The sequence below is a fragment of the Anas platyrhynchos genome, chromosome 11 (assembly GCF_047663525.1).
Source record: "Anas platyrhynchos isolate ZD024472 breed Pekin duck chromosome 11, IASCAAS_PekinDuck_T2T, whole genome shotgun sequence".
Classification (NCBI taxonomy): domain Eukaryota; kingdom Metazoa; phylum Chordata; class Aves; order Anseriformes; family Anatidae; genus Anas; species Anas platyrhynchos.
The window spans coordinates 14,072,431-14,096,168 of NC_092597.1; the positions used below are offsets into that span (position 1 = coordinate 14,072,431).

Below are 23,738 nucleotides of genomic sequence, written 5' to 3' on the forward strand. Positions count from 1 at the left end.
AGCTGCACCACCAGGCTTGGGAGCCACCCCCCAGCCCACCGCGCCCCCAAACCCTCCCCTAAACCCCCCCCTGGCCGGGGGCAGCTCTGGGCGCTTCCCGCTCCGCTCCGCTCGGCTCCACTCCGCGTTTTGCGGCCAGCCGGGCACGGAGGCGGCGCGCTGCGAGCTGCGGAGCCGAGCGGGGCCGAGCGGAGCCGAGCGGAGCCGAACGAATCCGAACGGAGCCGAACGGAGCCGAGCGGAGCCGAGCGGAGCCGATCCCGCGGCCGCGCGCCCCGCCCCGCCCCGCCCCGCCCCGCCAGGCGGACACCGGCGCGGCCTGCCCCGAGCGGCGGCATGGCGGGCCCCGCCGCCCGGCCCTAGCTGCCCGCTGCAGGCAGGAGCCCCCCCCGCGGCCCTCATGGAGGACACCTAGGGCCGGCCGGGACGCCAGCTGGAGCCCGGTGAGTGCCGCCACCGACCGGAGGGGGAGGGGGGGCGGAGAACGGCGTCGCCCCCGGTGCCCCCCCCCACCCCCCCCTCCCTGAGGGGATCGTCACGGGCCGAGCCCGCCCCCCCCCCCCCGTGCGGCCGTTGGGGCCGGGACCCCCCCCCCCTTTCCCCCTCTTCCCCCCTTTCCCCCCCCTTTTCCCTTTTTTCCCCCTTTTTCCCCTCTTTTCCCCTCCCCCGGTGGCCGTTGGGCCGCCCCCTCCCCCCTCCCGGACCGTTGGTCCCGGTTCCCCCTCACGCCCCCCCCGCCCCCTCTGTGGCCGTTGCCCCCCCCCAAACCCCTCAGTGTGGGGGGGCCTCGCCTTGTGCCCCCAGGCCCCGGGGGGGGTGTGTGTGCAGGGGCCGCCCCCCTCCCTGGAACACCCCCCCCCCGTGTCCGTGGGGCTCTGGGTGCTGTGGGGGTCTCTGCTCGTCCCCGCTGTGCCTCAGGGTGCCCGGAGCCCACCCCCCCCCTCTGGGGGTGGCTTTTTGGGGGGCTGCTCCCCTCGCACCCAGCGCCCTGGGCACCGCAGGGACCTCGTGGGTGCCCCCCACCAGCGGGCGAGAGCCTCCTGCCAGGCGATTTCCAGGCGTAAGTTGTGTTTGGGGGCGCGGGGGGGGCACCCGCTGGAGGGCACGGGGCTCCTCCGCTGCCTGGAATCGAGGGCACCCCGAGCACCCCAAGCACCCGGTGCTGGAGCCGCCACTGTGCTCCTCACAGCCCCATCCCGAGCCCCCCGGGACGCTCGTGGCTGCGGTAAGTGCCGAAGCTGCCGGCCGGGCACGGTGGCCACGAGCAGCTCCGGTGGCCACAAATGGCTCCGGTGGCCACGAACGGCTCCGGTTTTCTCCGGGTGCAGCCGAGGGGTGAGAACGGGCGCTCCTGAGATAAAGCGCTCCCTCCCTCCCGCCCATTGTGTACACAGGGAAGGTCACAGGTTCAGGTCTTGTCTGTCAGACTTGGCTCCCCTCCACCTCCCAGCAGGCCTCTTTTTTTTTTTTTTTTTTTTTCCTTTTTTTTTTTCCCCCCTTCCCCCCCGTTCTGGGTAGGCCCTTTCCCTCGGAGGAGGTGTTAGACGAATTTTTTTGTGTGACGTATGGCCAAGAGCTCGCGGGCCCTTTTTTTTCTCCCCCCCTCCAGAAGAATAAGGATGCCGGTGTCGGGGCTGACTTTGAGAGCAGGGCCGATGCTGGTGTGCGAGCCTTCCTCGCCTGGACATCCTCAGGAAAACCTATTTCCACGCTTTGTGTGATGACTCCGGCATCGGATTATGCTGCACATTTCTAGCTCTTTGTTGGCAGTACACAGCCCTGCACAGCGCTCGAAAAATCCAGTCAGCTTATTTTATTGATTAGCTTTTGAACGGAATAATTTATAATTTATCGTTCTGAGGCCGTTTTGGTCTCGAAAACAGAAATCCTCGTTCTTTTTCCCCCCCCTTTAATCCACCAGCGTTTTCTCCTCTCCCCGCGGGGTAGAGCTCGCCGAGGAAGGGCGATGTGCACGGCGCCAGGAGCGTGGCCATCTCGCTGGTGCAAAAGAACGAGGATTTAATGTTTTACCTAAACCGGCCTCGCGTTCAGGACGAGGGCCCCGAGCCAGTTTAGAGCCACCAGAGGAAATTAATTATCAAGCAAGTTGTAATGACCTGTAATTGAGTATGACCGGGGCGCTGGGGCTTTTTTTTTTTTTTTTTTTTCATGCTTGGACTTCATTTCCAGCGGAGGGCCTGTGCGCTTTGCGCGTCGCCATTCGGCTGCTCGTTAGCTGGAGGTGCCGGGCTGTGCGTGGAGGTGCCTCGGCGCACGTTACCGCGTCCTCTGCGCGCCTGCAGAGTGGCAACATTATTTTTTGCAGAGCCTGGCTCTGAGGGAGAACCTGGCGTAAGGGACGCTCAGCTACCTGCAGCCTGGCGCCGTGGGCTGGGTGGGAAGGGTGGATAATTTCTCCCTCCGTGCAGTGGCGAGGTCGCAAAGCCCCCTTGCAGGAACCGCAGCGCGAGCAGCCATGCGGCCGTGACCCCGGGTCGCAGCCCTGCGGCCACCAGAGCTTCTCCTCTGAAGTCCTTTGGCTCTCTGGAAGCGTTTGCGGGAAGAAATGGCTCACGAGGCGGGAAGGCAGCGGGGGGATGCTCAAGCCACGTTGAAGCTACCTAACAGCTTGTGCGTCTGGGTGATGTACAACAAGGTCGGTCAGGTTTGTTCTCTTTGAGAACTGGGCAATGTTGAATTTAAATCTGCCTCTAGGTTTATGTTTGCAGTATTTTTTTACATTCCTCGCCTTTTTGCATGAGTTAAAGAACACCAGGAGCTGCCTCGTGGATCTGGTGCTTCTGCGCGGGCATCCCTGCGCACGTGGATCGATTCCATGTGCCCAGCCAGTAACCGCGGGCCGTGACAAAGGCCGGGAGCTGCCCTGGGGCTGCTCAGCCACCCGGCGAGGGCAGTGGTCTCTGGCACTGACTGCCTTGGTGTTTCCCGGGCACGCTTCTCCTCTGTTCACTCGCCCTGTTGCTGTTGACCCCGTGGGCTGGAGCCTCGCTACGTTCCCACGCGGCCGCGCTCAGATTCGGATTAAGGCCTCGGGGCGCTGATGCAATGCCGGTGCCAGCTGTAAGGCACTAAGCCTCTTTGTCCCCTTTATCCCAAGCCTTATGTAAAGAGGATGGTATTTCTGCTCCCAGGTACGTTGTTTCAGGGCAGCCTGGTGCTGTGTGCTGTGGGACGTGGACAGCAGTGTCCCCAGTTGGTGTTGCGAGAGTCACGGTGCTGTTCCCAAACCCGCCTCGCGTTTCCCAGCGGCTGCTGGCTGTTCGTGGGAAGGCTTTTTGAGATGTTTGTGCACGCCGACCTTCCCAAAGCTCCCGGAGATGGCCAGGCAGCGTTAGTCTGGGGTTCCCCCTTGGCACCTCTTTTCTGCTGATGCTTTGTGGGCACGGGCAAAGCGTGTGGGAGCTCTGCGGAGCTCTGCTGGCTCGGGTGGTTCCCTGGGGTGGCCTCGGAGCACACGGGTACTTCGGCTGCCTTTGCAGAAGCAGGTGAGGAACCAGCGAGCTCATTTGGCACCCAGCCTCATGGTCCCGTTCGTCCTCCCCAGCTCCTGGGGTTGCTCTGCGGAACGGGTGCAGAGCGGAGCGATGTGACCTCAGCAGCTCTCGTGCAAGGGAAGGCAAAGACCCGATCAGGGCACGGCAGCACAAAAAAGGCACTTTCCTGCTAACTGGGATCAGTGCTTTGTGGTGCAGCGTGGTTTCAGGGAGAAGGCAAAGTTTGTGCTCTGATGGCCTTGTAGTAAGGGAAAAGGGGCTGGCTGCCTGTCTGGGAAACCTGGCTGTGACTTTGGCTGCTTCTGAGATTTCTTTTTTTTGTGTGTCAAATTTATTAGTTTCTGTGAAGGAAATGCCTATTTCACTTCTGGGTTCCGGTGAAAAATCTGTTTCCTAATTGAAGCTGAGATGTTGTCTTGCTTTTTTCGCAGCTGAGTGTCCTTCACATGCAAAGAAATCTCTGATGGACCTGTTTGAACGTCAGCTCTGATGTGGTGTGAGGGGGGTGTGTGTGTGTGGAGAGAGGTACAGAAGGATGTGAGTGCGTGGTTGTGGATGAGGAAAGAGAACTTCAGGAGAATCTTGATCTTGTATTTAAGCATTAAGCGCTCAACTTCTGCAATTCATTTCCTTGTTTTCTGGAGCAAGAAAAGAGACAAGGAGAGGGAAGATAACCTCCCTTTTTGCCGCTCTGTCACCGAGCGTGTCATGGGCACGGAAAAGTTTTTCAGCCTGAGATGTTCCCTTTGAGCTGTTGCTGGGTCTGCTCGGCCTCTCGGGACAGCTGGAAGGCTGTTTGTGGACTGCATTTCATCAGGTGCAGCATCGCATTGTTTCGCGTGGGTACCATGATCTATCGGTAACAAAACGAGGCGATTTCAGAGCGCTGTAAATAAACCCGGGGAGCCCCTCCTGGGTTGTGGTGCAACGGGAGCATCTCCACGTGGCTGACCCTCAAGATTTGGCTCTGAGTTACCCCGAGAGCTGGTGCTTCGAGGAGAGCTCAGGAGCCTGCCTGCAGCTCCTGAAGGCGTGAGGGGGGCTGATGCAAACTGCCCTGCTCCCGTGGAGGAGGTGGAGGCTCTCCGGCAGAATTCACGCTCCTTCCCAGAAGGTTTGGTGGGCGATGCTGCAGTGAAGGTTCTTGTCCTGAAGCTTTTCTCTTCATTTTTTTTCTGGTTTAGCATCTAATCCATACCTTCCCTTTGTACTTATTGCCGCAAGTAATTACAGCTGGGCTACAGCTACCAAAACAAGCCGAGTACACTTTGATGCATGATTCTTGCTTTTTTTTTTTTTTTTTGTATTGTATTCCTTTACGTGCTGGCTAATTCACAAAATTCGGTAATTTGCAATGGGCCATTAGCGTGAATTAGCAACTTTCTGATGTATATCATAGCTTTGCAAATGCGCTTTATTAATCTGTGAAACACACCTATTTATTATCCCTCTCGTTTAAAAAAAAAAAAAAAAGAAGGTGGTGGTGGGGAAATAAAGCGCTGGAGGGATTTCTTGGTCTGGTACTCTCTGTGCCTGCATCCGTCCCTGTCTGCGCCCGCCTTCCCTCCTCCCGCACTTCGCAGTCTGGCTGGTTTTTCCCAAAGTGTTCCCAGGCTGATGGCTTGACAGCAAGAGGGATTACAGCCGCACGTACAGTCTTCTGCTGCAAATGAAGCCTTTGCTCGCGTAGCCAAGGTGCCCTAATTGGTTATTGAATGAGGGGAATTAAAGGCATTAAGAGGGGAAGTGGCGGCTCCTTCATTTTTGGAGCAGCGGAGAGATGTTCTTCCTCCTCTGACGCCTGGGAAAAGGCCAAGGCCACCGGTGCTCTCTCCTCAAATTAAAATCAAGCCCAGGAGCTCGCTGCCTCTGCCCTGTGGTCCCAGGAGCGGTGGGGACGCAGTGCTCCATCCTCCTCCATGGACAAGCATCGTGCTGCCCTGGTGTGCGCTCGGCGCCTCCTTTGTGTCGAGCCCCAGGTGGGAGTGTGGCTGGGAGCTGGTGCAGAGCCCTTGGTTCGCATCTCCCCGGGGCTCTTCTTTGGGGTGGCCACCCTGCCCGGGTGCTCTCCCACCGACGTGGTTGGGGCGAGGCGAGCGGCCTCCCTGCCTCCCAAGGCCTGGAGAGGAAGGGCGCAGCTCGCTGCCGAGACGTGCCCGGTCTGCTCCCACCACCGCCCAGCAGCTCGGGCTGCTGCCAGAACCACCGGTGCGCTTCTGCAGCCCTGCGGACGGCGTTGGGCGAGCGGGGGAGAAGGCCGAGCTGCCTTTTTTTCTGGTGTTTGCTCCGCCAGTTGTTTATGCCCGCCGCACGCCTTCGCTCGGTGCCAGCTTTTCTCTCTTCCCATCTCCGTGACTGATGTTTTGGGGATCTTTTCTGATCGCATCCATCTCGCTGCTTCCTTTCGCTGCCGACTTTTGCAGGCTGTTGGCGTCCCTCCAGCCAGCGCGGAGCTTTATCTGCAATTTGTGAGCCTTCTTGGTTATTTCTAAGCGCTCTCTGGCCCGGTCCCCCTTGGAGGCTGTGGGCGAGGACAGGGCACCAATTCAGATATCTCTAAGCCTCTCATAAATCAGCTCCTTTCTGCGTTGGGGTGAGCAAGGGTGTAACCAGACCGGTTTGAAATCCGCACGGCTGCGTTCGTTCCAGTTTCCTAATGGAGAACAGCTCCGTGGATGAGGGAGAATCAACCCCCAGCTTTGTCCCATATGTCCCTGTGGGAAGCGTCACGACGCACAGCTCGGTGCCAGTCAAACGGCTTCGCTCAGATGTCCCGTTTCCAGTGTTTCATGTTATTTTTGGACACAGCCGGCAGCGGCGTGGCTCACTGGGTTCAACGGGAGCGAGCTGCAGCGTGGTAGGAGAGCACCCGCGCTGGGTCTGGCGCTGCTGGTAGCACCCATCCTGCTCTGCAGACTGCTCCCAAGCGTTTCTGAGCCCATCCTGGCCAGGTGTGGCTCCCAGGGGCTGCCGGTGCCACCAGGTAGCTGCCAGCATCCACAAGGCCTGTGCTTGGAGCTGGCAGCACCCGCGACCCGCACCGATCGGGTGGGGGCTGTAGGACTGGGGGAGGATGGTGCTGTAATTCTGGTCCTTGTTGGACCCTCACGTACAAGTCGAGGTGCAGCTTTGATGCAAGAGCAGATCCCTGTTGAGCATCACTAATTCCTGTACGCTCCCCGTGTGCGTGTTGGTGAGCACGGCAGGTCCAAGCCTGGTACCGAGGGTGGCTCCGTGTTTGTGGGAGAGCCAAGAAGGTGCCGTGTGTCTGTTGTCCTGTATTGGAATGGAAGGAGGTGGTGCTTGGTGCCTTCACCTGGGTTTGCAGGTACTCTGGTGCCTGCTGATGGTGCCGAGGACCGTGCACGTGAGCGATGTTTCTCTCGCCATTCGTTGCCTTGAAATGGGAAACCCTTGGATTTCCCTGCGTGTCGGCAGAAGATGTCTGAGTTGCATTTGATTCAGTGCAGAGGCAGGTAGCTTGAAAAAACCACGAGGGCTGAGGAGCCCCAAACCAAAATACCCGTAAATCTGAAGAACCGCCGGCTCTCGAGGCACGAACAAACAAAAAATTGTGACTTTGGTGCTGGCGCTTCCAAGAGCGATGGGAGGATTAAAGACGAGCTCATGCCACTTTTCCTGTTTCCTGATATAAGGAAGGCCTGAAAAGTTTCCTCCCTTTCGGTCCCCCCTTTCTGTGTGCCTCACGCAGCGGTGACGTCGCTGCCGGTTGCGTTTGGCTCGTTGGGGGCTGAGGGGAGCGTGTGCGAGCGGGGGTCTGCCGGGGCTGGCTTTGCTCTCGAGCCTCGTTCAAGAGCACTGAGGGTTTTCAGCCCCTGAATGGGCTTCTCCTAAATGCCTGTCTGGCATCGGTGCTAAATAAGTGTCAGGAGAGGTAAATGCTGAGCTGTAGCTAGCCCAGCAAAGCATTTCCTTCAAGTCTGGTGCCGCGTGCCCGTATTTTGTGGCACCTCTACTTTTGCTGCGTTTCTTTGTAATAATCTCGGTTGAATGTTGCTGCGAAGGTTGTGTTTTTGGGTTCCCAGCAGATATGGGGTGGATGCAAGCTTGAGTTTTGATCTGAACCACGGTTTTTGACCTATGCCGAGCGTTACATTGATGCTTACCCGGGCGTTTGGGTGCAGGTGGGCGTCACAACTGGTAACCCTGAAACCCTGCTGCGGGCAGAGCCTCCCGGCCTCCCCTCGGCTGCGGGCTCCCCGCTCCCATCCATCCCCAGCCTGCGTTCGGACACCGCAGGCTCCTACCGACCGCCAGCAAACGACTCGTGCCCCGCGTCAGGTTCATCTCTGGTGTCAAGGCTCAGCCCACGGAAACTTGGAGTCCCGGCGTAAGTTTCTGGAGCGCTCGCCGGGCGCTGCAGCTGCATTGCATGCTGGAAGATGTAGTCTCGCTGGGGCGCACCTCCATATTAAACGAGAAGGGTGGCTCCATTTTATTCAAATTGGGCTCAGCCTGCTGGCTCCTGGCAGCTTGCCCGCGCCGTCCCGCTCGAGCCGGGAGCCACCGAAGTTTTCCCGGTGCGCGGAGGCAGGAGCGCGGCTCCTCGGCGCGGGTCGTGCCCGGTGCCACGCCGGGCGGCCGCTTTCGAAGCCCCACGTTTCGGTTTCGCAACGCCGCGGGCTCCCGCCGTGCGGACGCGATCGAGGAACCCTGCCCCTGTCGGGTGGCAGTTCTGGAGGGTGTCATGGTAAATCTCCTTTGTCTGCTTCGGCTTGACTGATGCACGGGGGAGAGCAAACCCTCCTCCCCTGCCGGATTTCTGGAGCTGAAAGCAGCAAGTGAGTGAGGAAGCTCCTTTGTGCAGATTTCTCCGTCTCCTCTTGTGCGTGCCAGCTGGCTCTCATTCAACATTTCTCTTCTTTTTTTTTTTTTTTCTCTCTCTTTTTATTTTTTTTTTCTCCCCCATCTCTAGAGAGAGGGGGCGGGGAGAAAAGGAACATCTTAAAAAGAAATCTGCAGAAAAGACACAGGAGTTACTTAACAAAAATCCAACCCAAACAAGCCCAGCTGGGGGATTACGAACGCGGCGGTAGGAGGCGAGCGGGGAGAGAGCGCGGCGGCCCTGGAAAGGGAGGCGCGTCCCCTCGGAGTTTGCTTTAGTCGTAAAAGGAAACAAAAAGGGATCTGGTGTTGAGGCGGCGTATGGGGAAAGCTGCAGGCTGGCTGCCAGCGAGGGGCGGCGGGAGGAAAGGCCTCGTGGCACGGAGGGACCACGTTCCCGCGTCGCCCCGCGCCTCCCCGGGGATGGATGCCCGCGAGACCGGCGCGCCGGAGCCCTCCGCTCCCAGCCGGGGGAAGCGCCGCATCCAGGAGCTTTTTCCGTCCTCTTTTGCCGCTCCTTCTCGCGGGCATTCCTGAAAGTTAATCAGGGTGAAAATTGCAGTCAGTCATGTCTGGAAGCCACCAGAGGCTGATCCTGGAGCGCTGCGGGCTGGAGCACATGGGTATGAGACAGCCTTGCTACGCGTGGGCTGGCTGCCTTGTCGCCAGGAGAAGCGCTTTCTCCTGCCCCTCGCCCCCCTTGGGCTTGCAGCCGCTCCCCAGCTTGGTTTCCTGGCCTCTGGTAGCGCGGCGGCGAGCCGGGCTCGGAGCATCCCGCGCGTATTTCAGCACAAAGAGCCGGGGCTCGTGCGGTTTCCCAGCTCTCGGCTTGGTGCTTTTTGAAGTGCTGCCTGGCTCTGTTTGAATAGCTTTCTCTAGGTGTGTTTGCAGTTGGCTGCTAGCTCCGAAAGTGAACTTTCAGGTTTGTCTCTAATACGCTGGCTCCTTCCCAGTGCGGAGATGTGGATTGTAGAGGTCTCGGCACCTAATGGAGCTGAATTATTCATGTCTGGTGCTGTGTGTGTGCAGCATTCCCAAGCAGAAAGCTGTCTCCTTGTCGGATCTGTGCTCCAGGACTGCTCTTAAAACGCTTTGCTGGCAGGTCTCCAGGCCAACAAGTGAGCACATGCTTTTCATGTTGTGCGGGGATCAATCCTGCGATGGCAGGAGGTAAGGGGAAGGCCACATTTATGGCTGGATCAATCCCTCCGGTCTGTTCCGTGAGACGCCGGGATTCACAGCGGTGCTGCCCTTGATAGGAGAGCGGGGAGCACCCGAGCAGCACCCGGCATTTGGGGGAGCTGTGGGAAATGCTTGGGACCCACGTATGCAGGCTGGATTGCGAGGGAGCCACCAACCCAAATCTCATTTTGGGGTCGCAGCCTCCGAACCCGAGGCCAGAAGGCGCGGATCCCCAGTCTCTGTGCCGGGCTGGAGGCCGGCTCCTGCAGCGCTCGCGGCACGACGCGCCTCTCCTTCCCTGCTGCAGCCCCAGCCCGTTCTTGTTCATCCTGTTTGCGGTTCCCTTCCCTGCCCCAGCAGGGCTTGGGCTCCCTTCTGCCACCTCCTGCGTTGGGTGAACGCTTTCTCCTCCTGTTTGCCAAACCTTCGGTTGTGCCCGGCTCTCCGCTGGACTCGTGGGCTCGTTGCTTTTGTTGTGGGAGGAATCAGACGCTGCTGCTGTTTGCGTAGCTTCAGACCTAGGTCCTCCTCATCTGCTCCTCTTATTTACTGGACAAAACTATTTCTTGGCTGCGGCGTATCACTTCGTGCACGGGCAGTGGGTGACGCTGGGCCCAGCAGACTGCGCATCGCCTGCTGGAGGCTGCGGGGCCAAATCTCTGCCCCTTCGGCCATCGTCCCACCCCTGCGTGGCCCCGTGCTCCTCGGCCTCCAGCCTCGTTACCTCTCGTGCCAGTCCCACGTCCCCAAGCCCTGTGTGCCTGGGGAAGGGACCGCTGCCGGCTCAAACTCTGGGCCTCCTGGCTCCTCATCCTTTATCCCTCCAGCCGAAGGAATCGCCGTGGGTACCATGGCGCAGAGGGAGGCCGTGCTGTGCTCCCGAGGAGCTGCGGCCTTCCTCGGCCTGGCGGTGATTCGGAGAGCTCGGCCGGGGAGAGGGGCTCTGGGGATGCTGGTGAGTCAGGGCTCCAGGAGAGGAGGAGGAGGAGGAGGAAGAGGAAGGCGAGAGAATTGCGTGGGGTGGCTTTGGCAAGCCGTTAGCGACACCGGTGCACAAAGTGATCTCCTGATTCGGCACTTTCCCTGCCGCTGAAACGAGAGGTCAGTGCTTTTCATTTTCAGCTTGCATGCTAGCCCCTGGCTCCTGGGGTTAAAAATCTCCGTAATGACCTGTCAGAGAGTGGATTATTAGCTGTGCAGAGCTGGGGATGCTGTGGGGAGCAGATGGAAAATGGTCTGGCTGCGGCAGCCTGTCTGATGAAAGAATCCTTGGCATTTTTACAGTGTTTGCATCTCTGGAAACGCACCATGAAGCTGCTTTCCAGGCTCCTGCCTGCTGGGGTTTGAAGAAATTTGTGTGTGCGTGCGTGTTTTTTTTCTCGTTTCTCTTTAAGTCACCTGTTTTTTGAAGTGCTGCTCGTAAATACTAGTAGGAGCAGGCCGCGAGCGCGGCGGGAAGGGGAAGGACGATGGCGCTGGAGAGGAGCTTCGTCCAAATGGGTGGTCAAGGATTTCTTCCGAGATCTGGAGACTGGGGCCGGGGAGCTGCTGGGAAGAGGCCGTTTCATGTGTTAATTACGTCTCGTAAATGTAATTGCCACCAGCTCATTGCAGTGAGGGACTTCAGTGCTTTCCCACCTCGCGTGTGGCTTTGCTTTTTTGTTCTCCTCGCCCCCCCGCCGCCTCCAGGGACATGTCGGAGTGCAGTGCCTTGGGAGCTGGCCCTGCGCTGTTTAAAAACCAGGTACCCAAGTGGCCCAGCCCAGCCTTCCCCCTCGTTTGGAGCCAGATAACTCGGAGCAGGGCCCTGAAGCACGGTGCCACCTCTCGCCGTCCCACCTTGGGGCACGTGAGCTGGGCAGCCGGCGCTTTCCTCTGCGATTTGGCCTTCGGTGACAGCTCTCGTGCTTCCAAGCGCCGGTCGTGTCGCAGGTGCCCCAGGGCTGGGATTTATTTGCCACCAAGGCACTAAACCTCGTCCCTGGCAGCAGGGAGGAGCCCCCCCCAAGCAGCCCCTGGCCGTGGGTGGCATTGGCAGGAGAGGAATCAATCCTCCATCCCAGGGGCAGCGCGCGGGGAGCGCTCAATAATTCAGAGGGAAATGGCGAGCGGGGAATGTGTGAGTAATGTCTTGTTGGAGCCGGGAGCTGTGACCTGCCAGGGCCTCGTATCGATCGAGGGACCGCTGCCAGATGGCTCCTGCTGCAGGGACGGCGAGGAGGGGACACGGAGGGAGGGAGCCTGCTGCCTGGCGGCAGAGGTTTGGCTGGGCCCGATGTGGGATTTGGGTAACTGGGGATGCAAAGTGACACTGGTAGCCTGGAGGGGATCTGCTGTGGGGACAGCTCAGTCCCCGTTCCCTGCCTGCGTGCTGCCCGTGGTGCATCTCCTTGCCCGGAGTGCCTGCCATGCTCTTCTCCTGTAACTCTTCTCTCTGCTCTCCCTTTCAGCAGCGATGCCGTCACCTGGGCAGACCCCGACCGCTGGCAGCCCAAGGACGTAGGTGCAGCCGCGCCGTGGAGGCAGGGAAGAGCCTTGAACCGTGAGGGGCCGTTAACTCTAAGATGTCCTTGAGCAGCGGAGCTTCCGGAGGGAAAGGAATCGATCCGAACCCGGTAGAGACGTACGACAGCGGGGATGAATGGGACATTGGCGTAGGGAATCTCATCATTGATCTGGACGCTGATTTGGAGAAGGATCAGCAGAAATTGGAAATGTCGGGCTCCAAGGAGGTGGGGCTGCCGGCACCCAACGCGGTGGCGACGCTGCCCGATAACATCAAGTTTGTGAGCCCGGTGCCAGGCCCGCAGGGCAAGGAGGGCAAATCCAAGTCGAAAAGGAGCAAGAGTGGCAAGGACAGTGGCAAGCCAACCCCGGGGACCTCCTTGTTCACCCCCAGCGAGGGAGCTGGCGGCAAGAAGGAGGCTCAAGGACGCTCTGGGGACGGCGCAAACTCTGGTGGCTTGGTGCCTGCCGTCACCCCCAAGGGCTCGGAGAAGTCGGCCAAGGCATCTCGCAGCGTGGCCGGCTCCAAGAAGGACAAGGAGGGTGGTTCATCCAAAAGCAAGAAGGAAAGGAGTGAGGGTGCGGGGGCTCCGTCGGAGAAGGAGCCTGGTGTGCTGCAGCCCCTGGCCCTGGCGGTGCGGGTGGGACAGTACGATGGTGGCCAGGGAACGGAGCCTGCTGCTGCCGAGCAGCTTGGGAGTATAGCTATTGACACGGGAGCAGCGCTCAATCCCTTGGGAGTTAAGTCGGAGCTGGAGGACGGGGAAGGCGAGTGCCGGCAGCTGAAAAAGGTCAAATCGGAGAAGGTAAGGAAGGGGCCGGGCTGCGGGTGGAGGCGGCGGCGGTGCCGAGCACCCGTGAGACCCCCGGTCCCTGCAGCTCTGCAGGAGGAGCCGGGGCAGACGGGAGGGTGACGCCCTGCTCCCGTGCCACCTCCAGCAGAGCGGGGCACTGCGGGTCTCCAGCCTGCTGGCTGCCACGCTCCGCTTCCCAGCGGCCTCACCTCTCCTGCTGGATCTCCCTGAGGAATGTGTTTCTCTCCAGTTGCCTTGTTTGCAGAGGAGACCTTCTCCTGTTGGTAAACGCGGGCTCTGCGTGGGCGTGCGAGCAAGCACAAGGTGCGGGGCTGACGGGAGCCACCTTGCTTGGCCTGCTGTTGGTACGTGGGCTTTGTCCCACTCGCGGTGACAATCAGCCTGGGGCCACCGTGCTGCCGTGGGTGGTTGCTCCGTGTTGCTCCTCTGCTAATGTGCGGCGGCGATGCTGAGCTGGCGCTGCGTCTGGGCAGGAGCAGCCTACGGATGCCCTCTGCTCTTCCAGGAGCCCCGCAGCTCCTGCTGGTGGAGCGTGCCCTGGCCTCATGTCTGTCCGTCTGTCCGAGCAGCGCTTTGGGTACTCTCAGGCACGCCCATCTGCGTGTTCGTGCTCACAAAAGCCCATTTGTGCTGGTCGCATGTGCGGTGTCACCGTGCCCCTGAATCCGAGTGGCCCTGGTGCGCCCATGGAGCGATTTTCTTGTCGGTGCAGGTGGCGAGTGAGGGAGCCGTGGCTGGCAGGCATGTGGGGTGGCGTTGGCCTGCTCCCAAAGGGTCCTGCATGTGCTTGCTGGGTGTGATGGGGATTTTGGGCACCAGGAAGGGATTGGTGCATGCAAGGATGGGCCGCACTCAGCAGATTTGGGAGAGTTGCTGAGATCAGCAAGATGCTGGGGAGATATCTGCAAAAAAAAAAACAACACAGAAAACACAGTGTAGAGCATGAAAATCTGGAGCAAAGGCTGGTGGGGATGACGGGTCACAGGGTGAGAAGCTACTGAGTGTGTCAGGGAAGGAGACTCCCGGGGCAGTCGGCTGAAGCTTGTAAAATGAAGGAGTGGCGTGGGGAAGGCGCCTTGTTTCCGTGTGCTTCCCAGCAGCAGAAGCGGGGTGAATGATTCCAGGAAGAGGAGCAGATGCTCTTCCGTGTGATGGCTTTGAAAGGCCGCAAAAAGCTGCGGGTGCTGAACGTTTACTGGTGCTCTAGGGCGCCCGGGTGGGTTTGTGGAGGAGCAGTGCTTTGGGCACTTGTTTGGGGCAACATCTTTTGGCTTGAGGAGACCCCGAGGGGGGCTGGAGCCTGGGAGGTGTCACAGCGTGCTTGGCTGCTCTGCTCCCGAGCAGCCATCTGCTGCTGGCTGCACCTTCAGTCGTACCCCGCGCTGCCTTGTCTGCATTTTGTGGTTCAAACTGTCTTTCTGTCACCGATTCAGCTGGAGAAGCCCTACCTGCGGGGAGAAGCACCGAGGTGAGGTAGGGGTTGTGAAGACAGGGAGCAGACATCATCCAGCTGCACCACGAGGCCGCCCGTGCTGCTTTACCTGCCCCGAGTCGGGCAAAACCACGTAGGGGGAGGCACGGTCTGGGGGGGCTGAGCCCCGTGTGAACAGCCTGGGTCTGGAGGAAGGTCTGTGGGGTTTGGGCTGGGGGGGAAAGCTGCGGGTACCCATCTACGACAGCACACGAGGTCTGGAGAGCAGGCGGAGGTGCGTGCCGGCTGCGGGAGGGCGACGGCTTCCTGCCCGCCCCGAGGCAAACCCCGCTGGGAAGCGAGAAACTGGCTCAGAGCGAAACAGGAACGGTCACGCCGTGACTCAGTCCAACCTTTGGGCTCCGGCAACCTGGCCTCCGCTTCACCCTGCCCTGCGCCCGCTTCTGTCTGGGCTGCGGCGCGTGGCGGGGAGGCCGCTTTCCGCCCGGGGAGCGAAGAAGAGGGGCCGGGAGCTTTCGCTGTGCCTTCCCGGCTGGAGTCGAGAGCTCTCTCGCAGCGAGTATTTTTCCTTGACAAGGTACTTTGGTGCCACAGGCAGATCGCCGTTTGCCCCTCCTTCCTCTTTTGTGCTCTTTAAATACCTCCCGGCAGGGTGTTGCAGCCCTCGAGTCCTTGCTGGGTGTAGGAGAGCCTTGCTTTGGTTTTCCGCCATCCTCTCACATCTGTGCGTCGCGGCAGCGAAGCGAGCAGGAGATGTTTGCCGCTGTCACCAGATGTCTGCTGTGGTTGCTGCTGCCCGGGGTGAAGCTGCCATGCGACAGCCCCAACACCCTTTTTTTAGGTGTGTGTCTGCCCTTGGCCGCATCCTGGCCTCCTGCGTGCCCTCCTCTAGCTTGGGCACGAGTGCTGCAGGCGCTGCTTCTCCCCAGATATGTTTGTGGGGGCAGGATCAGGAGCTTAATGCTCGCAGGGAGCCTTGTGCTGCTTCACCCGTCTCTGGTGTGTGTGGACCAGTGCCTGGGCTCGCTGGTGCTGGGGCACAGCATTTTTTGGGGGGCAGCACGGCATTTTGGGGGAGCACGGCAGTGCTGGCCGGCCAGGGGATGTCAAGCACTGAACAAAAGAGCCTCCCAGCTCTTGGCTGCTGCTCCGGCTTTGTTTTGATTGAGAGGTTGTTCAGCAGGAGGAGGGCGTTTTTGCTGACGAGTGTCCAGATGTGACGCTGCTGCAAACGAGGAAAAGGCAAACAGAAGCCGCTGGAGACGCGGCCCTTCAGAAAACCCTCGCTGCCTCACGTGCGCCGTGCTTTGGGGCAGCACGAGGGGTGGGTCTGGGCATTTTGGTCAGAAGCCACCGGGGTGTTTTCACCCTGCCTTTCCCCTTCACGTAGAGACGTGTCTCTGCTTTGGGTACTGCATTTTCTTCCAGCTTTGCGTCTCGCAGAGACGGATGCTCTGAGACTGCTGTGGGCTTGGACCCAACCTGATTGTGGGAGCAGCGCGTTGCATGTGGCCCTTAATCCTGTGCTGCTGCCTTGCTTCATCCCGCTGGTGTGAGCAGCTCCGTCTGCCAGGGTGTCAGCCATCGCCAGCTTCTTGCTCGCCCCCTTCTTGGCTGGCTGATGATGGCACAGGTAAAGCAGCGTGGCACATTCACATGGCTCATAGCTTCCAGCTTTGTTGTCTGCACACCGTGTATTGGCCTCAATATTTACCCCTCCGTGGGCAGATCCTTTGCTCCGATACCAAATGATTCAAGCAGCTTCTCTGCCCTAACCTGCAAAGCCCTCCGAGCTCCCTGCTGTGCCGTGCGAGGCTTTGGTGAGACCCAGGCCGCCCTGACGGCGACTCCCATCGCGCTGAGGATGCAGAGGGTACCCTTGGGAGTGGCGTTGTGCGCTTCCCTGGCCTCGTGCGTGGCTGTACGCTTGAGATTTTGACCCGTGTGTGTTGGGCAGTGCCCGTCGTGGGCTCGCCTCTTCGCAGCGCTCCCCACCCTCGCCCCGGCTCCTTCAGGGAGCTGCAGCTGCAGCGGCTTTGGCAGCCCCGGCCGAGGCCGAGCCAAGGGCGCCCGGGAGGCGGCGGGGAGCGCGCGGCAGCAGCTGCCGGCTCCTCTCGCTGCGGTTTCCTTTCTCCAGCCATGCTTGAGTAAGCCGCCTCCGGAGCTGCTGACAGGGCTGCGTTTGGAGGCCTTGGAAATTACACTGCTCATTTCCTTATCGTCCCCTGACCTGCAGTGCAGAGCCTTCTGCTGCAGGAACAAGGCGAGGAGGGGGCACGCAGCCAACATGTGTCAAGAGCTACAAAGGAGGAAATTGGACTTGTTCACTTAAAACCATGGGGTTAGTCTTTGAGTTTTGGCTCCTACTGAGAGGTTATTTATATGTGTGCATTTTTTTTATTTTTTTTTTTAAAGCTGCTAGATGTAGCAGGCTGGGAGTTTTGGCTGATCCCACCTCGTAAGATTCCGTAGTGGAGGCAGGGGAAATCTTCATCTCCTCCCGTTGGATTTCCCCGCCTTAGCAGTGAGAAGGAAGGACGAGGCAAGGCGCCGAGGTCCATGCACGACCTGTTTGCGTTGCTGTAGCCAACTGAACAGCTCTGGGGGCTCACCTCAAAGCTCAGCCCCGTCGTGGTGCACATCCATGGCACTCTGGAGGCGAGGACCAGTGGCTCCACGTTGAGGCCATGACGGTATGAAGCACGGCCACGCTGGAGGAGCTGGGAAGGCACAAGGGCAGAATGCCAACGTGGGAGCGAGGAGGTTGAAGGAGGTGGAGGGGGTTGCACTGGGTGCACGCCGCTTCCCCGGCTCAGAGAAGCCGTCAGCCCGCTCCGTTGCACGCTTCGCGGCTCCCCAGCCGTTTTGTGATGTGAGCTGTGGATGAAAAGGCCAGCGTGTGACCTATCCTGCTGACTCATGTGCCCGGTTTCTCCTCCAAAGGAGACTCCTTAGCAGATGGTAACTGCTTGAGATGGGTCAGATTTTGAGGCTAACTGGCTTTGGTGGATTCTCTTGTGTTTGTTGCTTTGCTTCCAGGCTGGCGGTGGCTGCTTATTAGCCTAATGACCCCTGCTACACAGCACCATTTATCTGGCTGAGCGAGATTTCTTTAAAGGAAGATTTGCTGGCGTCTCCAGCGCTTCGCAACCCCGAAGGCTTCAAAACCGGCGAGCTGCTCTCGCAGCCCTTCCGGGGAGCTGATGCAAGGGGAGTGTGCCAGGAATAATCCGCTAATGAGCAAATCTGCTCCTCCACCTGGCAGCCGGGGAGGCCGCTGGGAAGGGCCGCGGAGCACGGCGCTCTGCCTTCTCCCTCCCCTTGCTTTTTAAGGCTGCCTCACAGAGCACTGGCCACCTTCTCCGGGTTTTCTGTGAGCGCAGTGTCCTTGGTGCCATTCATTCCCTACGCCGTGGTGGCTCTGCATTCCCACTGCTCTGCTGGAGCTGCGATATCTCACCGGTGAGCGCGGGGCCACGGCCGGGTGGCTTCGGAGCATCCTCGTTGGGCAGCCGGGCAAATCTGTGGCCGACCTCATGGCCGCTGAGGCAGAGGTCACCGCGAGCTCCGAGCCAACCAAAACAGTCACGGGTCCGTCCTGGCGCACTGTGGATGTCCCTTCGCAGGATGGAGCTAACCACAAAGCTTTTTCACATGGTGTGGTAACAGCGCGTGCTCCTATCTGATGATGTTTCCCCTGCTCTTGACACTGAAGTTGGTTTAAAAGTCGTTAATTGTCTAGATTGATCTTAAAATATTGCCTGTCCCTTGTGCGCTCGGGGTCCCTGCAAACGCACTGCTGTGAATCGTGCGGGGAGTGGGCAGAGCAAGCAGGAGGAGGTCCTCACGTTGCCCACCCCTTCAGAGGGGTGGGATGTGATGCAGCTCTGAGGATGTTTGTGTCCCAGAGGAGTCCCCGCTGCTCTCAGCTGCCCCTCCTGCGTCCTGGGGATGAACGTGGAGCCGCTGCCTCCCTCTCCCTGCCTCAGTCTGCCCCGAACGCAGCGGGATGCGCGCTGGGAGCCGGCGGGCTGGCAGGTGCTGCAGGTGGAGAGAGTGCAATTACAGCTACAAATGGCGGTGTGTTTTTTTTTTTATTATTTTTCTTCTTTTTATTTTATTTTTTTTTCTTTTTCCCACCCCAAGCCAGAAAGCAATTTCATTCCAGGAAGCTCGCTCCCCCAATTAGCCATGTAAATGCGATGTGATTTTTCCCAGGTGCTATGCAAATGAGCGCTCTTCCCCGCATCCCCTCTCGCCCCATCCCTGCCTCCAGTTGTTCGGGTGCCAGTTTGCTGCCTGTGTGCTGGGAGCAGCCCCCCTCATCCTTCGGATGGCCGGATGGCTTAGATGGGGCAGAACTGCACCCCAGCTGGCCCAGCACGGAGACCTGCACGTGGGGCGGTGATGGAGCTGCACCGTCCCGCGTTGGGCACGCCGAGGGATGCAGCTAACGCGGCCGTACCGGCTCTGAGCGAGTATTTCCAGCCAGCCTGGCAGCGTGGGAGCCCTCCCTGCCCTCCCCGCTCCTGCATCTCCTCCGGCACAGATGAGATGACCTTGGCGAGACCGAGGGAGCAGGGGCACCACAGCCGAGCTGGGAGGTAGGCTTGAAAGAAGAGGAAAGCTCCGGGGCGAGGCCGGGAAACCTCTTTTGAAAGCTGAAAAGGATCCTGTAAGGGGAGGATGGCGAGGAGCCAGCGGGATCTTTGAGGTGGTAACGAAGTCATCAGCAAGAGCTGGCGAAGCCAGCCTGGCCCGGCCGGGGAGCTGGGAGCATCTATGGGGCGCCTTGTGAGCAGCGCGGCGATGCGGCGCTTGGCGTGCTGTTTGCTGTTCTGTGGCTTGCAGGGGAGGAAGGCCAGTGTGTATATATATCACAGACCCCAGCCGTTTGCTAACAGGAAGGCTTCTTTTTTTTTTTTTTTTTTGCTTAGCATTAACATTTCAAGGCACAGGAACCCTTTAGGTATTTAGTGTTTTATGGTCTTCCAGGCCGGCTATTAATACTCCACTTTGTGTACAAGGGTGAAGGGAGCTGGAGGGGCTGAGCCTCTGCAGGAAGGGCTGTGAATGTCCCTTTGAAGGAAAGCAGCCTTTCCTTCAAGACCCTACAGCCACGAGCAGAGCATCTTGTAGCTGCAGACCTTGGGGGGGAAGAGCCACGGCCCCTGGCGAGGTGGGATCTTGCATTAAAAAAAAAAAAAGAACACAGAGGCTGCGTGCATGAAACCACCCTGAAATGTGCCTTGTCAGCTGGGGTCACTCTGGTGGAGCTGTGTCCCAGGCAGCAGGCAGCAGGTCTCTGCGCCGAGGGACTCGCAGCCTCCCTTCTGTTTTTTCCTGTTTGAGGCTGCCTCGCGGTTCCTGCTGCTCTGCCTTCGGGCCTGCGCGAGCCCTCGGGTCGGAGACCCCCGAAAAAGGGGCTTCCCTCGGCCACCCCTTCATGGTGTCCCTCGCGTCTCCAGCCTTCGGCAGCACAAACGAGCGCGACCGGGCTCGCAGGTGCCTGGTGCCTGGGCAGGAGCCCAAGCGCCTCAGCCTGCGGCCCACCAAAGCAGCCAGATTTTCTGGGCAAGGCGGGCCGTGGTTTGGCACGGGCTCCAAACCTGATGGCACGTAACGAGAGTTCAGCTTGGCAGGGCTCAGTGCCGGCAGGGAGATCTGTTCCGAAGCCACCAGCGCCGAGCAGAGCGTGTGGGATTTCGGTGGAGCTGGCCCTTCCTGGGCAGCGAGACCCATGCCCTTCGGGAGCCCTTGTCCCTGGTCAAAGCTTCCCGAACGCAGCTCTGGAGAGGTACCCGGAGGTGCTACGTGAGACAGAGCGCTTCAAGCAGGGCTGTTAAAACCCTGTCTCCTCTGGGAGCTGATGGCCTGATAGGGGAGATGCGAAGAGAATCGCTTTCAATTTGCCATTGATCCTAACGAGCCTGCGTGGGAGCCTGAGGTGGCCCGGCCACGTCGGTGGCTATTAACGCCGGCACTCAGCGCCGCTATCAGGACTGCCTCGCTGCTCGGTTCTAGGAAATCGAATAAAGAGAAAACCACTTAGGAGGATTTTAATCAGAACTTGGCAGAAGAATTTAAGGAAATCCAAGAAATCTTCTGACAACCCCGCTTCGTGCCGAGACTGCTGATGAATGGAAAGGGTGAAAATGGGGGCTGCGGCCGGGTTGGGTTTCTCCTGGGCTGTGAGAGCAGATCATTTAGCACTTCTGCTCCCCACAAGCTGGGAGAGGGGACCAAGAAGAGAGCTTTGTTCCTGGCGCTGGAGGCTTGCTGTCAGCTGATGAAAGGCATCCCAGATCTGCTGGAGATGTCCAGCACCAGCTTGGGAGGAGAGAATGGCTTGATTTACAGTAATAACTGCCGTGCAGATCGGGGCAGGAGTGTGAGATGGTTGGGTTTCTTGGAGAAGCTTTTGGTAGCAGTGGTAAATGCTGGTATGAGGTCCAGAGCATCTGTGGATGGCCAACAGAGGAGAGCTTCCAGTGGTGAGCTGTGGGGTCTGCAGCCAGCCCAGCAGCAGAAGAGCTGTCTCCCTGCTCGGACAAAGCTGCTGCTACAATGGGAGACTCATCTCAGCCCCCCAGACGTGGCTGAGAACTGGTGGTGATCCTCTCATGGTGTTCTCGTGGCTCGAGTTCCTCATCCAGGGCTTTGACTCTCCTGTGATTCCTCCTGCAAATCTTTATTTTGGGAAATTTGATTGAAAATCCATGGAGCAGTACGAGTTGCTTGACCAGCGAGGGGAAAGGGAGCTGCAGGAGCATTTTTGTGCACATGTCCGGCAGATGGGCAACCCAAGGCAACTTTTATTTCCAGCTCCAGGTGAGGTGAGCGTGTAGATTTGGTTTATGAGAGCAACCCCCCCCCCCCCCACAAAAAAAAAAGTTGTTTATTTATAGCGGGCTTTCCAAGGCTGCATTGTACCGCTGCTTTGTGTTTTATTGATACTCCAACATCTGGGCTCTTCTAAATGTGCTTTCATCCAAGAAGAGGTTAAGGGAGTGAGAGCCGTTCTGATAAACCTGCCAAAAATAATCTTTGCCTGAGACAAAGTGCCGCTCTCAGGGCTTTCTCTTGTAAAACCCGTGGCGTGTGGGCATGACGAACAGCCGGAGGAAGCCCCTGAGTGCTCCCGCTGGGGGCTGCAGGACTCTGACTGCTCTGCGAGCGCATCCGAGTTTGTCACCTGCTTGGCGAGGTGATGGCAGAGCGGCCAGGGAAGCTGCAGGGGCTCGCGGCTGGCTCCTGGCGAGGAGGGACCTGAGCACACGTGGGCAGGCTGGTGGGGACGGAACTGCTCCACCAGGACAACGTCGGATCCTGCACCCAGCCCGAGAGCTGGCGGAGCGTTGAGGTGCTGAGGAGGCAGCGGTGGCAACGCGACACGGATACCTGCAGGAGCCATCTGAGAAGTAGGTTGGTGCGGTACCGGAGCCAAGCGGTTGGTTCTCAGCACTTGGGAAGCTCAGAGCTGAGCTGAGCGCAGCAGCCTCAACTCTGCCCCCTTGGTCATGTTCCTTCTGGCAGTGTTTGCACGAAAAGTCACCCGTCCGTATGCTGAGGCTTTGTTTGAGAACTACAGCGCGGTGACGAGGAGATACGTGTGTGTGCTCCACAGCGGCATGGCCGTGAAGCAAAATACTTCCAAAATACCAGAATGCAGCAAAAACACATGAAGCTGTGTGCGTTGGGGGATTTACCGGAGGGAGCTCCGCGCTCTCCTGACTTTCAGGGCTCCAGCCCAGGCCTGGGGACGTGCTCTGCCTCTCCTGACGGCCACTGCATCGGTTGGGCTGGGCGTGCGCATCCCGTCACGACGTGGGGCTTGTGTTTGGCACCTGGGCTTCCTGGTGCCAACAGCAGCAGCCGTCACGTCCCGGGGAGCAGTTCCCCTCCCAGGTCTTGAGCTCGCCACCGCTGCGCTTCGTTTAAAAGGGTGGCGGCGCTGGAGGGAGCAGGAGCAAAGCACAAGCGCAGCCGGGAGTTGTTGGAGATGACGCTGCGGGGGATTAAAGCTGTGACCAACTCCGAGCGCCTCAATTCCATAAATAATTGTGCTGCTAACCTAGAGGAGGCCCTCCGAGCTCCAGAGGGAGCCACTGTTTGGTCGGGGCCAAGAATTTGGAGGGGCTGATGGATCCGTCCTGGCGGCGGGCTGCAGCACAGCTCCAGCCCCGGATTTATTGCTGTTGGCAGGCGGTCGCACCCAGCACAGCTTCTGCAGCTCGTGCCTTCCCGGGGACTGGGGGGCAAATGCTGTTTGTTTTTTCTAGACTAAAATTGGAATCTCAGTGTTGTGGTGCTCACTTGTGTTCTGTTCCCTCTGTTTGTGGCTTAGTCCGAGGGGCGACCTGCTCTGCTTCCTGCAGCTGTCCCCGAGGAGGAAGCACGTGGACACGGTTCCACCTTTTGGTGTCTCATTTGCAAAGCCCCTCGGACGGGCAGTGCCACGAGAGCTGGGGGTGGTTGCTCTGGGACTCACCGCTACGGGAGGCACGCTGGCTTGGTGGCACGCTCCTCTTCAGCTGCCCCACCTGTGGGCTCTCCCACCAAAGCCAACTCGCACGTGAAAGCAGCGCCGTCGGGCTGCAGGCACCTCTTGGAAGGTAGGGAGCCTCGAGGGGAAATCTCTTTCCAGCACGTGCTCAGCTTGGGCTCGGGCATGGGAGCTCTTCTGCGTCCTTGTGCGGTCATCGGGGCGTTGCGGGAGGTGTCCTGGCCACGTCCTCCCACACTGCTGCTCGAGGGTTTGTGCAGCCATGTGGGGAACTGGGTCAGGGAAATGATCCAATTAAAAGCTGTGCCGAGCAGCAAGGAAAAAAAAAGGCAGGTTTTAAGCAGGCGGGTTCCCAGGGATGCACAAATGCATTGGTAGAAGAGGGATAGGAAGGAGCAGGGTGGAGCACGGCAAGATGCTTTCTCCTGGCGTTGGTGCCAGCGGTCCCTGAAGACTTGCTGAACTTGTGCTGGTAGGGCAACCGCAGGGGCAACAGGCCTGGTGAGAGCTGGCGAGCCTTCTTTTCCTTCCTGGGAAGCTCAGCCTCGCTCCCTGCGGGTGGGCTGAGTTTGCAGGGCTGCTGTCGCTCATAGAGAGCGTCCTTGTCCTGCTTTCAGGGGGCAGCTCCTCTCCGGAGGGCTGCGGGTGCAGGAGGGGAGCGCTGCACCCCGGCTGCCTGGTGCCAGGGGGGTTGCCTTCAGTAATCCCGCCTAATCCTTTAATCTGTATCACCACTGATAGGTATTAAAGCAGCAGATAAGATTCAGACCGTGGCTTCCAGCTCAGCGATCTCCCCACCCTCTTCCAGCTAAATCCGCCTGGATGGTGCTTGCCCTTAAGGGGACCGTGCTCGTTTGCTGAGCGGCTGGCAGGGGCTGGGCGGGCGGATGAGCTGCTCCCAGCTGGAGCACGGCCTCGTCGCGGGTTTGCAGCCCTCC

The 23,738-nt window shown here is 59.4% G+C and overlaps 1 protein-coding gene across 4 annotated transcripts in view; it reads left to right on the forward strand.

Annotated features, from left to right (window-relative positions):
* The first annotated feature begins 270 nt into the window (after window positions 1–270).
* The window catches only part of ZNF609 (zinc finger protein 609), a 49,349-nt gene continuing 25,881 nt past the window's right edge, over window positions 271–23,738 (forward strand). For 3 of the 4 annotated variants that reach the window (XM_072043505.1, XM_027466515.3, XM_072043502.1), the window contains exons 1-2: window positions 271–443; window positions 11,993–12,853. In XM_072043505.1, coding sequence (XP_071899606.1) covers window positions 12,107–12,853 — 747 coding nt within the window. In that variant the 5' untranslated portion in view covers window positions 271–443; window positions 11,993–12,106. The remainder of the gene's footprint in view (window positions 444–11,992; window positions 12,854–23,738) is intronic. The other variant, XM_072043504.1, reaches the window with a different exon arrangement.